The sequence below is a fragment of the Pelecanus crispus genome, chromosome 12, assembly GCF_030463565.1.
Source record: "Pelecanus crispus isolate bPelCri1 chromosome 12, bPelCri1.pri, whole genome shotgun sequence".
Taxonomy (NCBI): Eukaryota; Metazoa; Chordata; class Aves; order Pelecaniformes; family Pelecanidae; genus Pelecanus; species Pelecanus crispus.
The window spans coordinates 21,614,843-21,633,713 of record NC_134654.1 but is presented as its reverse complement, the minus strand read 5'-3'; the positions used below and the strand labels follow the sequence as shown (position 1 = coordinate 21,633,713).

Genomic DNA, 18,871 nt, shown 5'->3' with positions numbered 1-18,871 from the left:
GTTCTATAGGTTAGGCACCTAAGGCTAGGGCCTCTCCAAAACAGATTTGGAAAGCCAGGGTATTTTTAGGCACTGGTTCTTATGGGAGGAGGGTGGCAAAGGCACGCTCGCTCCAGCAGACACACTGGTTCCACGCAAATCCACTGTTTGGGCTTACCGTGCAGCAGATCCCCTCCAGGACAGTAGAGAACTTCATGGTTTGGTCTCCCTTCCACCCCCTCCCTTGTTAGGGTCTAATTCCCTTCCCCCCCCCCCCCCCCCGGACAATAAATGTTATTTTCTTGAGAGGAAAAGGTATTTCGGATAAAACAGATTATATATATCAAGCCATATTCCATGCTTCTCTGATTCAGCAGATAAAAACGAAGAGGTAAGTCAGACACTTTCTTCAGGGGAAGACGGCACCTGATGGTGCCCTCAAGCCAGGTGTAAGAACCCTCCTCCTCTGCTGCAGCCCACCTCCGTTAGAGTAGGGCAGGTTGGCCGAGACAAGGACAACTGAGAACAAAGCAAAACCAAACCCACAAAATAAAACCCACACAGGAAACACTGCTTCAAAATTTCTATATTATTTACTTTTAAGCAACAGTCCAGCTTTGTGAAATTACAACACACACTTTAAAGGATGAGATTTTCACCTCATGGTCAAGCACCAGCATGATCATGCACAGCATTGAGTCAGTTGTAAAAAAAATGCCCTGTAATTTTTACTTATTTATATGATCCACTCCACCTTTACTGAATAAAGTCTGAATAAATCCCCTCCTAGTGTCAGGCCAGGCGGCTCTGGTCATCAGCCCTCTATTTGGCACATACCCTGCTTTGTAGTAGTCCAGTATCAAGATTTTTAAAATTTTTTTTAAAGGCAGCATGGTGTACACTAACCACTTTATGATTTATATGGCACAGCAGGGCTCAAGGCATTTACCACATGCAGTCAATGAAGCCTCTTAGATCCCCAAATCCTACATGTGGGGAAGGGACTGCTCTTGCTGATTGTTTGCTGGCCTGTTTAACCAGGATTCTAGACCCTCGTAAAGCTAAGGGGTTCTAAAAAAATCTCAGTACAAAAACCCTCTAAGCACACTTAGAACCAATCTACTCTCCTTTGAATTACATTACTATACGTCATAAAGCTTTCCCTCAAGTCTATCACTAGAAAACACTCATGTCACTTCCAGTAGATCTGGGGGAAACACAGGACAGAAGTGGAAAAAACCTTGATCTCAAAAAAAGATGGAGTACATAAAGTGCTTCTTTTTAATGAAAGAAATTCGAGATGTACAGTCAGGCTTAAGTTGTGCAGTTCACAAGCATGGGGTAAAGAAACAGACACGAGTTCAAAACAGTCAGGAAGGGAAAGGTTTAACCGAGGACTAGGCTGGACTTGCCACCGGGTGGATTTCTCCTGGACGGTGCTGGTGCTACTGGGCTAGGAACAGGTGCAGCAGGCAGGGATTTTTCTTCATTCTGACCTGGGGCAGCTTCTACATCAGCCTCAGTGTTTTCTAGAAGAAAAGAAGCTTTTAAAGTGTTTGATGTGGATGATGAAAGCCAGATGTTTCGCTGGCTTAGAAGATCATCTCCTGTAAGTCTTCTCCAGGCTTACAGACACACTCAGAGCGCTGCTGTAACCTGCTGGCAGGACAGACTTCAGCCCTCTGAAGTGTTTTTCTGATGCCTTACAGTTCAGTTTTAGGCATTCAAGAGCCACATTCACTCAGCTGCTATTAGGAGACCCCAGCAATTTTTTTTTTTTTTTTTTTAAATGACAAGCAGCTTAAGTCTTGTACATACTAGTCAGCGTACGACTATGACAATTCTAACTCAAGTCTGAGCAGGTGCTGGAAACCAAGTCACAGAAGCACCAGTACTTGTAAGCAAGAGCTCAGATTCAAACTACATTCCCAGTTTCGTAACTAGAGGGAAGAGCCTCTGACACACACTTCCGAGGCTTCACACAGAACAGACTAGGGAAGAGCCATGCAGGGGTAGGCTCCGATTGTACATTCCCTGGAAAGCACATGATAGTTTCATCTGTTTTAAATACTTCTGAATGACCACAAGTGAAGACGGGACACAGAAGGAATTCTTCACAGGAAGCACTTTAGATACTGTAGCGAATAACTAATGTACCTGCTTCATTGACAATTCATTCATGAGCACAGCAAGTACATTAGCACCTTGCATCTTTACAGATTAACACAGTTATGAGCCAAAGGCCCAAATCAGCACCAAGTAGCCCCCTGATACTTGGTGGGGCGAGGGGAGCAGAGCTTCACCGCCAGCTCTGTGAAGAGGTACTTCATCTGTTTTTAACAGACCCCTTAGTTTCATCTAACGATCACTAGAGGAGGATTTGGGGAACAGCAGCACATTCACCTCAACCTCCACCTTCAGGATTTAGTAAATCTTGACCGTATTCCCCCTCCCCCAGCCTTCTTCAAACTGAAGAGGCACAGCCATTTTAGTTGCTCCTCATAAGGCAGCTGCTGTACCTCCTTACCTTTCCCATCACCTTCCTCTGCCCCTTGTTTACCTCTACTACAACCTTTGGGCCTTTACATTTCAAGGCCTGTATACACAATTCCAGATGTGGGCATATCATTGTTTACAGAGGCAAAACAATTCCCATTCCCATTCTTTCCCTGATGATATTCAACATTTTGCTGGCACCTCCAGGCATTTCAGAGAACTTTCAGTAATAAGACTCAAGGCAGATCCCAGGAGTTGACTGCTGCGCAGAGCTGAACACAACACTGGCACGGTTTCCCATCCCCAGCTCCCCAGATGCATTACTTTATACTTACTTATATAAAGATTATTCTGCCACCTTTTTACCTGCCTATCTTGTTTAAGTCTTATGAGGAGCGGCTGAGGGAACTGGGGTTGTTTAGCCTGGAAAAGAGGAGGCTGAGGGGAGACCTTATCGCTCTCTACAACTACCTGAAAGGAGGTTGTAGTGAGGTGGGTGTTGGTCTCTTCTCCCAAGTAGCTAGCGATAGGACAAGAGGAAATGGGCTTAAGCTGCGCCAGGGGAGGTTTAGACTGGAAATTAGGAAAAATTTCTTTACGGAAAGGGTGGTCAGGCATTGGAACAGGCTGCCCAGAGAGGTGGTGGAGTCACCATCCCTGGAGGCGTTTAAAAAACGGGTAGATGTGGCACTTCGGGATATGGTTTAGTCTGGTCTACCCTTGATTAGTCTAGAGTGGGCTTGGTAGTGTAGGTTAATGGTTGGACTGGATGATCTTAAAGGTCTTTTCCAACCTAGATGATTCTATGATTCTATGATTCTAAGTTGAGTGCTTCTGACAGATTTTCTCACCATCAGCACATTTGGCTACTTGAAAGAGCTAATATCACCAACAAAATTGGAGACGTCACTGTTCATTACCTTTTCCAGGTCACAGATGAAGACACTGAATAAAACTAGTCCCAGATCACTTCCCATGGCTCATTTTTCCAACCTGAAAGGCAATCACTAAGCCCTGCCCTTTGCCTCCTATTCTTTAGGCTACCTTCATATCCACAGGAACAGCTTTCCTCCAATCCTACGACAACTCATTTTTTTGTGGGTTTGGGTTTTGTTTTTTTTTTTTTTTTGTTTATTTTTAATAAACTCTGATGCAGAATTTTATCAGAAACACCAAAACCCACTCATGTCACTGAACCCCCTGTATCCATGCTTATACTATCAAAGAACTCCAGCAGCTTAGTATAGTCTCCATGCAACTAGAAATAATCTACAATATTTTCTCTGCTGTATTCATTAACCCACAGGCACATCTGAACAAAACAGTTAATACAAAGTTTTAAGCTTGAAGCTTCTGTAGCTCATGCGTACCACTGCCTGCTTACTCAGCAAGCTGAGAACTGCGGCCATGCCCGCTGTTCGTACAGCGCTGAATGCTCCATTGTCTGTGCCTTCGGCAGACAGCCTGAGTACTGTGCAGTACTCGTGGTGATGATCTGTCCACCAAATGCCACACTCCACCTTCCTGTGCATCATGTAAAGTCAGTCATTAGCGACAGTCAATCGAGTGCTGCCTAGATCTCCTTAGCTAGTCACATTCATCAAGTACACAGCGCTAACTGAATCACAAGAGAAACAGGAACTACTATCACAGGAGACTTTGGGGAAGTGTCCATAGCATTTAGAAGCTCATGTAGCCAGGTGATATACACATTAGTACTTCCCACATAATCAAGGTATAGATAAGTTTGCCAACCTAATAACGGAAGCGGTAAATACAACAGGATCAGATCAAATGTTAAAGTTCTTCCCTTATCAGAAAGGGTATAATCTCTGAAACAGTTTTACTGAGCATACTGCAAACCATTGGAAACTTTCATGCACAGAAAGGAACTACAGCTTCCAAACAGGAAGCAAGAACACTGCTGCAAAAGGAACAAGTCTTCTTCCTCTAGACAGATGTGATTAAATAAATATGCATATCCCACCTGACACCTACTTGGAGTTTTATAATCAGTTACATACAGAAAATAACTTTCAAATCCAGAAGAACAAACATTTCTTAATGATGGAAAACATTAAGAATGATCAAGAATCATTAAGAATCTAGTTAGGCTGTGAACTCATAAGCAGACAGCTTTTATTTGGAGATGTCAGCCCCTTTCAAACCCTGGAGACAGCAACAAGTACAAAATCGCATGTGTGACAGGTGGGATGTTCACCAGCTCATGCCTGCCATCTCACACAGCAGGAATATCAAGTGGTGGAGTGACACAGCTAGTTCAACAGGACTCTGTGCTCTATTAAGCTATGATACCCAAAGCTATCAACACTAGAATTTAACAATTCATTAAAATTCTCAGGTATCTGCCACAGATGCCACGTCCAGGAAGCAGTAACTTTCTACTCCTTCGTAAGTACCACCAGTGGAAGCTTAACATTCAAATGTTTGCCTGTCATTTTTATTTCCTCTTTCATGGCCACAACAGTAAACAACCCCAGTTACTTTCCAGTAACGCTTCTTTTTTTGAAAACCACCTCCCAGCATATATTTACTAGGTACTTGTGAAGAACTTCCTTCATCGTCACCTACCAGAAACAAACCAAAAGCCAACAAATATGACAGCTGTGAAAACGGGAACTTGTTCCAAAAGTCAGGAATATCATTTTATACTCAAAGTTTCAGTCAGCTGTCGCTAACCCAGGCAGCCCTATTTCTGCTTCCTCCCATCCCATCTCTTCTTGCCTCACGGCTGCTTGCAGGCTCTCATCTGACCCCATGGTGAGCTGATTTAAATGAGTACCAGGAGAAGCAGCAGAGCCCTTAGATCAGTTTACTTCTATTATCAAGCCACATCCTCCTACTTGAGGCATAAACTCTAAATGCCTACGGTGCTAATTAAGATCAGACAGACATGGGAAAGAAATACTGAAGAAGCCTGTGTAGTTTGATTAGAAGCAGCCTGCTAAAGAAGCAAGACTTATTTTGGGCACAGATACCACTTAGGAGGTAGTTAAAAAACATTCTGCAAAAATTCACGCTCCCAGCAAAAGTCTTCTCAGGACATGGAACTGCTAATGGCTTTAGTGATCTCCCACAACTCTTAGGTGTTGAAAGTAGCACTTAGAAAGTACCAGGTCAACATACACATTCCTCTCATCAGGAAGTAAGCTATTCTTAAGATCAGTCTTACAAAGGAGAGATTTCCAGCCTCAGAGAGAGAAAAAAACCACTTCAAGGTTAACATGCATGCTGCCGGGGGAAGTGCCTCTGTTTACATGAAATTTGCAGTATGCATATGAACTTCCTCGGCAAAAATCAGCATTTAAAGAGAGACAGGAACTTAAAAGCTAGTTAATGCAGACACTTTCAGATGCAGTGGGTGGTTCTAATTATTTCTGTGAATGTAGTGCTTGCTGTATGAGAAGACAATAGGAAAGCAGTAAATTGCTAAACTAAAATCCATTAAGTTGGCCATACTATTTAATTATAAGCTACTATAATAGCAGTATAGTCTTTCAATCACTGAACTCTTTGCAAGACAGTATTCACCTTGCCTTCCAGTACTTAAACAAATCTTGACACCAACTGCTGCTGGCAAAATAAATGAACAGGACTGTTCTAATTTTTAACCTGATGACTAACAGGCACTCCACCATTTCATTCCATATCCACGCTTCCGCTGAAGTAGTCAGATCACTTTATTGATTTGATGGATTCAAGGGACAACACCAAGCTGTCTCTCTCCTAATACCTGACCATTTATATATCCTATATCCTCTTCTATTTCAAAACGCCCAAGTGCAAAAGGCTTTTGCTAGAAGAGTCTGAAGCAGTTACTCACCAGAAGTTTCACCACCACCATCTCCTCCCTAGAAGAGAGAGAAACACATTATATCTCACACTTCATTTTCCCCCTCCATTGAGAGGGTACTCAACACCCCACGTTATGACCATGGCGGTCGGGCACACTGCTCTATCTAGCAACACTTTCTGAGAGACAGACCCAATGAAGCACTTTTAGACCAGCAACTGGCTCTTTGGGACTGATATCAGAGTGGCATGGTGGGTTCTGCATACATATTGCTGCAGATTAATATTATGGGTTTGTAAGCACCAATTCTTACAGAGCAACTAATTTAATTTCATCAGCTGTTTATTACCTAACATCCTTTCACACGTTTAAACAGATACTACTGAAGAAATCCTGATGACCTTTAATATGTGGCATACTTGTTATTCCCACACTGCGAAGGATGAGGGTAGGCAAGAGCACTTTATTATAAACAGCATCCTTCGTGAGGCAGCACTGACAGTAACCAGAACATTGTAACTGCTGAGCGGTAGCGACAAGAAAGTTGTACTGTAAGCAATCAGCAATAGTTCAGTGTCCTGTCCTTTCTACTAAGTAACTTTTTCCCACATCAAACATTTATTTGTTAGCAAGGCCAAGAGCATTTGTTCTACCCAGGGTATTTAACTTCACTTGTGAAATACAGATCAGTTTTTTGCAACGTTACTGATAAAGTTTCTGTCACTACGTGAACAGCTAAACATTCTTTTCATACTGAATCTGTTCACAGGCTGCAACTTGACACAAAGATACAGCAAGCCTTGCAGCAGCCAATGGCCTGAGGTTTTATCAGCTTTCACAGATTTAACATTAATTACATAGTGAAACTGCAGTCATCAGGATATAAATGCACAGAAACTCAGGCAAATATAGCGCCTTAAGTCTCAGACTGGGCTACAGTACATTAGCTCCAGCTTCTGCTGTTTGTAGCTGTAACTACTATGTAAAATTAAAGTATTCCACACTGGAAGAATCTGTTTGCAAAGCTGAGAACCACAGTATTTAATACAGTTAAGTAGAAAATAGAATTAGACTAAACAGTTTATTTTTGTTTTCTGTGGTAGCAGCTATAAATTTAATCTCACTTATATTTGCTAAATTGGAACAAGACATTTTCTGCAAAGAACAATTTCATGGCTCAAAGTGCCTATTAATAACAAAACCGTGTTACAGTGATGATCGATGCCAATTATCAAAATAAAACTTGCTGTTTATAACCCAGGAGGCAAAAGGTATCTGCCACAACATTTGAGATTAATAATTTACCTACCCAGTTCTTTTCAGAAAACCTAAAGCCGGAGAGCTTTAAAGAACAGTTTCTTTTTTCCCCCTCTGTAATTTGTTTATGTAAGTGCAGTCTACCCTAGGCTCCTGATTTTCTAAGTTCAGAGGAACTGTTACTCTTCATCCTGTTTTTTCCATTAAATGTAATTGTACATCAAGCAAAACCCACACTACCACTACAAATCACGCTCTCTATTGCTACCAAGTAGACAGTTCACATAGAAAGTAACACACCTGATGGTATTATTAAAGACAGTAACAGAAATAAAACAAGCATTCAGGCCACTGAGGTAAGTACTTGTTGCGATGTGAAACAAGTCCTTTGTCAGTCAACAGATCCACACAGTTTGTTGTGGGTAACTATTGTTCGTAAGATCTGTTTATACACACAATTACACATGTGGCTGAAGCTAGATTTCACACCACTTCAATACTGTCTCATCAATAAGAAGAGTTAAGAGCATTAGAAAGTGGTCCTTTTAGAAAAATCCAGCCCTTCATCAACATACTGTAAGACTATCAGGTGGAAAAGAAAACCTTCAGGAAATGAACAGATTCAAATCCTACAATGCTTCCAACTGTGTGATCCTTGGTGGTAAAGCAATCACACACAGAGCGTGAATTGCCCCATTATCAGGCTCTTCGTAGTGAATGTACTGACCTTGGGATCTACAAACCCTCCACAGTTTGCATCAGTTGAGTTTCTTCTTTGTGGTCCAGATGATTCAGAGTCTTCTCTGATTTCACCTGGCTTAGTCCCTACAAGCAGAGATTGATTCTAATCAGGTTGCAAGACAAACTTACTGGGAAAGCAGATCAAATATGGTCAGGGTTTTGGGTTTGGGTTTTTTTTTTTTTTGGGGGGGGGGGAAGGGTTGGGTATTTGGGGTTTTTTTTTTGTTTGTTTTTAAATTAAAGCTTTACCATTGTAAGATGTCCTGGTCCTCTAGATACTGTTTCACAAATTACTGTCTTACAACAGCATCTCATGCAGTTGAGGGCGCCATTTAAACAGATGGAAGCTAGGGTCCCAAAGCCATCCATACTAGAATTGCTTTGCTGAAATGGAAGATTAATCCCAGCTGCGAGTACAATGCAAAACTGAACTTCCTCTGATTAATCAAGACCACTCAGTGCTACTCCAAATACTAAGACACAAGTTCACCTTACTGTGACTTGATTAACTTGGAGAAATTGCATCCAAAATACAATTCTCTGCTTGCAACATCTATGACCAAGACCTGCATAAAAAATACCCTGGTGCTTGCAATTCAAAAATGAGAAATAAAAAATCCAATGCAACTAGACATAATTTATAGCCCTAAACTACCAAATAGGAAGCAAACTGGTTTCCACACTGAGCCACCAGCAGCTTCAGGCTGATACAAAAAATGTTAATCTATTAATGCTTGTCAACATATCTGGAAACAAAGCACTATGTTCTTACCCGATGATTTAGCCCAGGAAGGTGGGTTTTCTTCAGGAGTTCCAAAGATGCTGGATGCCATTTTGTTCCTTCGCACAGGTTGTTCTTTTGGTTCGTCAAAACCCAAGGAAAAGTTGGACCCACCACCAGGAGGACGCAGCACTCTGGAGAGAGAGTCGGCTTTACAACCTTGCATGTACCATTACTAAGCTGCACTCCAACATAAGGAAGACTAATAAGCCAAGAGATCATTGCTGGCTCTTGTGATGGGAAGTCGTACAGGCTAAACTCTGTCCAAACAGAAACTATGAGACATGACTATATTATGCATCGGCTTTTAACAAAGGACACAAACCGTCATGTCTTCAATGCATACTTTGAACTATAAAGGTAAGCCGCCCGCCAGCATTCAATCTAGGCACTGTATCTCCACTACTCTTCTCTTTAGCGACGCTTACAAAAATAAAATGCTCCTGCTTATGCCCTTGCTTTACTAGGTGTCAACAAGAGCTGCTGCTACCAGTCTTCAAGAAAGGAGGCAATAAAAAAAAAATAAAACGGTGGGGGGTAGAGGTATGTGGGCATGTCAAATTCCAGCTTTTTTTTTTTTTTTTTTTTAAAAGAGAACCCTGTGAAGGCTAACATTAACCTTCAAACTGGCAGTGCAGCAAAGACTAAAGTTTGGCATATGAGCCAAAGTACTGGCTGCATCACTGATGACTGGGGGCTGCAGCTTTTATCTAGATTTGTTTCATTGGAAAAACCCTCAAGTCTGCAGCATGCTACTGGATGCGACTTAAAAGATGCAATTAAACAATTTTAAGTTACACTATTATTAGGAGAAGCATATGTACAAAGCTCCAGATATATAACCTAAATGTAACAATCTTCTATTAGACAGACACAAAAGAAGCCTGCCCGGTACTTCATGAGCTATTTTTATGGTCTGCTTTCCCACTTGCAGAAATCAACCAAAATGAACAACAACAACAAAAAAAATCTTGAAATGTAAATTCCTTCAGATCTGATTTTCTTAAGCATGATAGCTTTTCAAGGCTGATGTATTAGCCAGAGAAGCCAGACAAAAGCCAGGAGAATAAAAATGTGTAAGGCCATATGAGAACTGCCACAACCCCCAGAGAGATGCGAGTACACCAACCACTGGGCTTTCAAGACATCCAGTGCTCTGAAATGAAGACCAGAACAAGCTAGGAAAGGTGCACACTTCATCTTCTTTTCAAATAATTTAGTAAATTAAAGTTAGAATTTTACAACAGAAAACAGTACACAGATTGTTAACGCATCAAACCTAGGAATTCAACACAAAGAACGTCTGATTTTACAATGTCATCACCACTGGTAACAGCATTCAGATCCTTTGACACTTTGTGCCTATTGCATTCCAGAGGCAACACAAAAACACTTCTCCAGCCTACAGAATTCAAACAACACATCAGCAAGAAAAATTCACAAAGGTGTCTGGAATGGATATTTAGTGGTTTTTAACTAGCAAACTACTTTTCCTTACAAAACTATTCTCGAAAGTTCTAATTACTAATGCTCAGCTGCTAACGGGAGGATCCCAGTAGACTACAATATGTTTTAAGAATCCAAGAACATTTTTATGACTTGCTTTGTTTCCTTTCTGAATTAAGAAATATGGTATAATGGTCTTGAATTGCTCCATTATCTTTTCTTCCAGGAGAAATATCCTGGTATAGAAGGTTTATTTTCTTAGTTACATCTGTTGCACTTACTAACTTGAAGAACAGTCTGTTGAAAGGAGGGCTTGTTCCCACATCTTAGATCACCTTTATTGTACCACAGCAGTGAAATCAGTGCTCTCTTAACAGCACAAGTTTCCACTGACAGTCTTAATGAAATTAACAGAAGAGGCAACTGAAGGAAAAAGAGCCATCACTCCAACTGTTAAAGAAGAATCCCTCTTGCCAACCTCAGCTAGAGGTTGACAGATTTTATTAGAAGCCCTGAGATGTTATAACATGCTTCATCAAAGCTACATTTAACACTTCAAGCAATGAACCGCTCTTAAAATTGCACCTGATACCCAGTGATGTATACTGAAAATTCATCCACAGCTCCATCCAGGAAGCACTCTTGTAAAGGGTTTTGGGTTTTCTTTTTTGCTTTGTTTTAAAATGCACCTCGAAAAGCTAAAAGCAAACCGGGAAGCATCTGCTTTGTCAGGCCAAAACCTTGCAGGAGAAAGACACGATAGCTTGGGGGGGGGGGGGGGGGGAAGACACGATCCTCTCCAAGCCAGCGGTTACTCCTGCAGAAACGTGGATGCCCGACAAAGTGCCGTGCATCTCTTCCAGACGTACCTGCCAAGTTTTCTTTGTTTCGAGACCGGCTACGGGTTCCCCCCGCTCCGCCCTGCCCAGCCGCGGCTCCCAGCCGCCGTTCGCCCCCCGGGAGCCCGGCGCAGGCCCCGCCGCAGGGTCGGAGCAGGGGAAGGGGCACCCCCCGCCCCGAGCATGCTCCCTGCGAGCCGACGCTCAAAGCAGCAGCTCAACAAAACGGCCCCCCCGGCCAGGGCCAGGGCCCGGCCCAGCGGCGTGCGGGGCCCGAGCTGCGAGCGGGGCGCGACGCCGGCCTGAGCCGCGGCCTCCCGCCGAAGCGGGCAGGTGGGGAGGCCGCGGAGAGCAGACAATGGATCCCGCTCGGCCCCACCCAGAACGCGGCAGCCTCCGGGGCTGCTCCGCCAGGCCAAGGGGTAAGGACGGCCTCAGCAGCCGCGGGGAGGGGAAGGCGGCGGGCAGAGGAGGGGAGCAGGGATGCGGTGCCCCCCCCCGCCCCCGCGATGTGGCTGCGTGGCCGCGCAGCGAGGCAGGGAGTCGCCTCCCTTCTTTGTTAGGCAGAGGCAGGGACGCACACGCACACCCGAGCAGCCCGGGGTGGGTCTCGCCAGCTCCCACCCCTGCAGCTCCCCCCCGCCCCCCTCCCCCGGGCAGCTGCGGCAGGGCACGGCCACGGCCACGGCCTGCCCCCCCCATCGCCTGCCCCCCCGGGCAGCGCAGCTGACTCGCCGCGCCGGCGGGCAGCCCCGCTGCCCCCGGGTGGGCGCGGCCGCCGCCACCGCCGCCGCCTCCCGCCGGCCCGCCCGGCAAACGGCGAAGAGGAACCGCACACGCCGAGCCCTGACCCGGCCGGCGCCCGCGGCCCCACCCCGCGCCGAGCCTCCCGTCCCTCCGCCCTCCTCAGAGCCGCTCCGGGCAGCCCCTTCTTCCGTGGCCAGCCGGGCCCAGGCCCTGAGGCGAGGGGGAGTGACGGCCCCGCCGCGAACGCCCTCGGCCCCGCCGCCCTAACGGTCCCCAACGGCCCCCGAGCCCCCGCCGGACCTGGAGCTGTTCCTGCCACTGGGGTCCATGCCCGAGAAGGTGGTCGTGGTGGTCATGGCGGCAGGGACAGAGGAGACCGACGAAGGGGAAAGGGCTCCGCTGAGAGGCCAGCAGGGAGTGACGGTCCCGGGGACGGAGCACCTTCGCGCCGCCTCCCCGGCCCTGCTGCTGCCGGTGACAACTGCAGCCGCCGCCCGCACCGGCCGTGATTTTTATAGCCACCTTAAGGCCCGCCCCCCGGAGGCCTTCTCATTGGACGGTTCAAACCCAATCCCGAGCTCCTATTCGACTGCGCCCTGCCACTCTGCCCTCTGGCCCGCCTCACCGTCTATTCTGAAGCTCCTTGCCTCATCCGTAAAAGCTCATTGGTGAAGCAATACGTCTGCTCTGCGGCGATTGGCTGTGCCTGGGCGGTGGCGCCCTTTGTTGATGATTGGCGGGAAGACTGTCGCTCATATCAGGTGAGCTGTGATTGGCTTAGCCACACATGAGGCGAGACAAAAGTCTGGGTAGCGTTTCCCCCGTGAGGGGAGCCCGGGGGAGGGGGCCTCACCCCACCCCCCCCACGTCCCACCTGCCCCCAAAGCCACCTCTGAGGACATCACCCCGAGTACCATAGGCCACCACGCCTATCCCCGGCACTCCACCTGGCCATCCCCGCTGAGGCCCCGCTCCCTCACACTTAGCACCATGCTGGGAGGTGGCCCAGCCCCTGCAAGCCTCGAGGTTGCCTCAGAGCACGTCGTGGCACAACTCCAAAGTACATGGGTGAACAACATGGAGGCCATCAAGGCGCAGGGTGCATGCACAAGGCCGCTGCGGCGTTAGAGGTTGGGTCCAACAAGGACGGTGAATTTGCAATATCACACTATTTTGGAGCAATAGATTATTCCATTAAAATTAGGCGAGTCCCAGAATGTCCACGGTAGGTAGAGTACAAAGCCCAGCAACACTGCTCACCTGCGTCTTAAAAGCTGCATGCTTTTGTGCCATGCATCTTCCACCAAGTGCCAGCACAGAACTCATACAGCACGTAATTTAAATTACCAGATGCTGGCTGTTGACCTACCTGCCAAATCCACCTTTGATTTGGTGACTGGGAGCTTCCTGAACTCCCTGCAACTTCCTGACACACAGATGCTTCCTTGATCACCACAACTTTTACTCGAAAATTAATGAATCAGGACCTCACACTGCAAATGTTATTTTAATTAGTACTTGCACAAAGGAGGGAGAAGGGGGAAAGAAAACCTCTATGTGTTCTATCCATCCCTCCCAGTTTGCACTAATAACAGCCCTTAATGCCCCCAAAACACTTTTCTCTAGAAAATTTCTTTTTGGTCTGGAAAATGCAAGCTTGGTTTGTACTCCTTCACTCCATGTACAAGATGAGGTCATCAAAATTATCACCAGCCTTAGTATTAACACAACTCAGGAAAAGAGCTGAACTACTAAACCTACACAATCAGGACCACAGTATTTTATTTTTTCTAATCTAGGATCTATAAAAAATTCCTTTTTTTTTTTTTTTTTTTTAAAAAAAGAAAAGGCCCCAACCACTATTTCAGTCCCCAGGGAATGCTCTGTCTCATCACATCTTTCTAGAGGTAGATTAAAGGGAAATTTTAAGTAACATGACACAGTTGTTTTAATTCTATTATCCCTTAAGGCTTGGGTATTAACAAGTCAAATGATACCTACTTGCACACAGGTAAACATCTGCTCTCTCTTGGGAACTTTCAAAAGTATTTTGTCATCTAAATACTTTTTATTCAAACCCACAGGATTTGACTCTTAAATTTGTACCCCTGAGACATATGGAGCCATTTTTTAAAGTCAAGATGAAGAAAAACCCGTTCTGTCTGACAAAGCTAGTTTTCACATGCAGCTTTAAAATTCTAAACCTTCAGTATTTCCAAGGGACCCCACTGATCTCTCAGACAGTCCTGACTGCAGGATAGTCTTTAAATTAAAGCTGCTTGGCTGATTATTTACCCATAACAAGATGAAGGGGTTTATGAAGATGGCTACAGAAACTGGGCTTACGATCCTTCCCAGGATGACGACATTTGACCAGAACAACTCTCAGCAGCTGTTTGTAAAACTCAGACACCAAACAATTCCACCTGTTGTTGAAATTCAACTGGGAATGAATGCAAAAAGCATCTGGAAGTCCAAACAAGACTCCAGGAAATGCAAGGGTTAGGCAAGGAGAGATACCATTGGTTTGAGAAAAGCCTCAGCTTGGTCATCCTCCCATGACCAAGGGATTCTTCTTCATGCCAGTCTCTGCTATTTATGGCGGTCACAAAGCACGCACTCACTTTATTCCAAGCACATGGTACAAAGAAAAGAGGTTTTCACTCAGTCTTGTCTTCTCTTCTTCCCCCAATTCATTCACAGCTGAAGGTAAAAAGTAAGCATCAGCTAATAAATAATCCTTGTTACAGCTGGATTTGCAGCTGTCAAAGACTCGCATCTGAAGCGATGCATGGTGGAAATTCAGTGGAGGACTGGTATCCTACAGATTCAACGGTCTGTCCTACCGAGCAGATGCTGCAGTTTGCAAGAGTTGTGAAAGTTGCTTTGGTGCCTCTCTACATCTTCAGGTAAAGTTCGTAACAGCAAGTTACTGTTTGGGAAGGAGGCTTGAATCACAATGTTCAGAATCCTCTCTAACTTGCAGAGATGTAGTTCTGAACAACATAAAAAGCAGAGTGGCCAATTCACGCTGCTGTTCTTGTCTGGGCATCCAGCATTACCAGGTCTGGCAGTGTACTCCAAAGCATTGCTCCTTAGTGGAAAAAAAGACAAGCATCACTGGAAGGGGAAGCCAGTGTCCTGACAGAGTCCTCAAAGCGCTCCTTTCATTCCACTTTTGTCCTGTCCAAGTTCACTTAAACTGTGAAGTTTTCTTAATCAAGTGATCCTTCAAGAGCCCTTGCAGGGCATCGGATATGCTTTAGTAAGATCTGTGGTCTGGATGCAGAAAGGGGGCGGATCTAAGCCACCAAAACCAGCACAAAGTTCATTACAAAGGGTGTCCTTTGCATCCATGTTCCCCCGGAGAATATTCCTTTCCTAAGGAGCAACAAATCTATTCACTATTTATTTGGGCTTCCACAACCTTAGTCTTTCCCCAGGGCTTCAAAGTCATCCTCATGTCAGGATTAATTAATTGTCAAAACCTACAGCTCTTTCCATAGTCCCCACTCCCACTGCAGCTCCTCACCAACTCATACACTCGTCTTTTTACAGCACCCACTGACTCTCATCACTTCTGGGATCTCTGCTGACAGCCAGCCACTTCTTCCATAGCACCACCAGCCCTACTTGATCCCTCCCACACAAGCTGAAATTCTTCAGGAGGAGAGGAAAACTCTTCCCCTCGAAGGGACTCAAACCATTTCATAAATACCAGCTGGGCCTCCCAGCATCTCCATGTTAGACCATTAGTCCCATGCTACTAGTGAAGAAACCAGGAAACCTCTGAAATTAGGCATCTTGAAGGGCAACCAAAAACCGCAAACAGTGATCAAAATCCAGTCTTCCATCTCCTGTTTATCCTCACGCTCCTACATCCTAACCACCAGGGAGAAGTGCTGTACTACCATTTCATTCTAACTCCAAGTACAAAAAAGCAAGATAAATTAGATGATGAAATTCTTCACTATCAGAACATATTCAGTTTGGTGACCAGCTAACAGCCAGAACGAACAAACCTCAATAATCCAGAGAAAGAAATGTATTAGGTTATAGTGGTAATACAATTAAGAATAATTCAAGTTATTTAAATGCTTTTAGATTGTCTTTTATTACTCCACAACAGTCCATCACAACAGCTGATACAAGCATACTGAGAAGTGGCCACAACCTCCAATTCTAATAAAAATCCTTCAATTTATTGTTCACTTTCAATTTAATAGATGATGATCAAGGAAGCATCTAGTTTTTCATTTTTAGCTTTGAAAACAAATTGCTATTCCTCAGAAATTCAATTCTTTCCAACTGGCTGAAGCATAGAAAGTATTACTACTTTGAGCCAGTCACATTATACCTTTTCATTAATGTTGCAGTAACGGTCACATTAGAACCAGTATCCAACAGACAAAACGACAGCACTCACATTACATTGTGTCTCAGAAATAATGAAGTGAAGGTACTAGAAAGGAATATTCTTGCAAGAAAATAATCTGGCTTTGACCATACCCTTTGCAGAGACACTGTATGTGTTTCGATATTGTAGTTATCTTGCAGCAGCAATTACCTCAGTACTACTTCAGGGATTTTTCTTTTGTTGAGAACACCTCCATATGCCAGTACAAGATTCTCTCTCACATTACCACTTGGAGTATTTCCTTACACTCTTGGCAGTTCAGCATATTCCATTTCAGAACAGCCTTGCACTCCCAGAACCCCTTTTGAACCAGCATCTCAGGCCACTCGATATTGATCCTCACAAAAGCCCTATTAAATGGGTGTTATCCCCATTATGCAGATAAACTAAGGCACTGATTTTCAGGTGTTAACTAAGGGTCCCACCAAAACCAGCTGTGCTTTCAATCTGTCATTATTCCCCCCCCCCCCCCCCCATACATGAATAAAAATGCCTTACTTTAGGTGCCTGAAACAATCAATTTTGGTTACATCTTTTTAAATAACTGGTAGCATCCATTCCACCACTGAAACTGAAACTGTTTGAGGGACTAAGACCTGGCACACGCTAAAGGCAAGGTCTTGTCATCCACAAGAACTCACTAGAGTATTGTATCCAATTATGACGTACTCTTTTCTTTCTCATTTAAAAATCATGAGAGGAATATTAGCTAAATTGCATGGCAATCACTTTAGAATACATTATTTGAGAATTGTGGGTAATAATATAATTTGCCCAGGCTCTTGAAAGATCTCAGCTGTTTAATAAACATGAAAAACACCTCCCAACTAGTGTGACAAGACCTTTTTGCCCAGTTTTCCTTTATCCTCTGACATGTGGACTTCTAGTAGTCCATTAGGCTACCAGCATAAACACGAGAACTGTTACAAATCAAGCCAGGCCAAACAGCTAAGTAAACTCCAAATAATTCGATCCAAACTGTTTATATCCCTGTACCTCATACCACTTCTGAATCCTCACCCCTACCAGTAGCTTGCTTAGTGAAGATGAAGTCACAGAAAAACCATTCAGTTCCAGCAAACAGGAATCAACAAGTAAATTCTCTAAGCAGCAGAGGAGCAGTACCAACAAGCAAGTTCTGTCATAAGGAGAGTATTTGCAAGACTATGCAAGAAGAGTTCTAAAAAATTAGATTTAAAAAAAAGAAAAAAACCCAACAGGTTAGTATTTCTGCATTGCTGTGTACACAGACATGTACCAGAATGTGCCAGTCCACTTAACAGTTTGCTAGACTAACATAAATTAAATGTTCAAAGCTTTTAAGGAACTAAGTCACTTAAGATCTTTGAGAGTTTCTTGATTTTTATCTAATCAAGGAAATATCTCTCAGAAAAGACCATTTTACCAGTTTTTGACTGCAGTCACCATCTTACATAAACACCATTCAGCACTGTTAGAGGAAGTATTTCAGAAATATGAGGAGCCAGCTCAGGTGAATTGCAGAAAGATGTTAGAAATGGGAGAAATTTAGGTAATCAACGCCTCTCCATTTTTTTTTAATAGCCTGTCGCTAAATACTAGAGGAAGTATCAATCTATGCTGAATTACGGAGTATTTCCAAGCTGTCACACCAATTCAAAGGTACAAAAGCCTGTGTTTTTCACTTTTGTACAGGGGAATTTTGGTAAGCTAATCAAAATTCGTGTTAAATGGTCTCATTTTATTAATGGAACATTATGTTACAAGAATCCTGCACATAAGTTCATGACAGATGAAGTACCACTCTACTAATTCAGGAAATTAAGACATTGTTTTTGAAAGCATGCTGTTCAGTACCTGTCAATTGACTTATATTGCCTCAGGAAAGAAAAAATAGTAGGCAAGATACAACAGGGAGTTTTGAGCTTCAGTGTCTTAAGTTGGGCTGAAAAAAAGCTGTATTTAAGGAGACCTCACCCTTTCTTCAGAAACTGAAGCAAGTCCAAACATCTTTTTGGCCAAACAAGATAAAGACATCTTTCTCCTGGGAAAAGTCTTGGCATGACATCAAGTTGAAAGAATTTTATACACTGTTATCAGCAGTCTAGCCAGGTTGAAAGCCAGAGATTCTAAAGCCAAAGACCAATGTATTCCATGGCTAACCTATGAAAGGTGTTGAAATATATTCCCCATCACCACCCCTTTTTTTTTTTTCAAAGAAGTTTTTTTACAGGCCTTTGTGGGTTTGGACGTGAAAACATTTGTTCACAAGAGGGAATTCCAACCTTGCAATATACCACAGAAGTCTACAAGATACATACCCGAGTAAGAAATAATCTGCTTAGCAGTAGAATTTCCTAGAATTACCATAGAGT

At 44.0% G+C, this 18,871-nt stretch overlaps 1 protein-coding gene across 2 annotated transcripts; it reads right to left on the bottom strand.

Annotated features, from left to right (window-relative positions):
• Positions 1-589: 589 nt before the first annotated feature.
• Positions 590-12,517, bottom strand: JPT1 (Jupiter microtubule associated homolog 1). 2 transcript variants are annotated; one of them, XM_075719941.1, is made up of 5 exons: positions 12,401-12,517; positions 9,060-9,202; positions 8,274-8,371; positions 6,320-6,347; positions 590-1,523 (listed from the first exon to the last, which is right to left on the bottom strand). In XM_075719941.1, the coding sequence occupies exons 1-5, from the start codon at positions 12,454-12,456 to the stop codon at positions 1,366-1,368; spliced, it is 483 nt and encodes a 160-aa protein (XP_075576056.1). In that variant the 5' UTR covers positions 12,457-12,517; the 3' UTR covers positions 590-1,365. The 2 variants fall into 2 exon arrangements, with proteins under 2 accessions (XP_075576056.1, XP_075576055.1); XM_075719940.1 differs by having other exon boundaries at positions 590-1,508.
• Between the last annotated feature and the right edge of the window lie 6,354 nt (positions 12,518-18,871).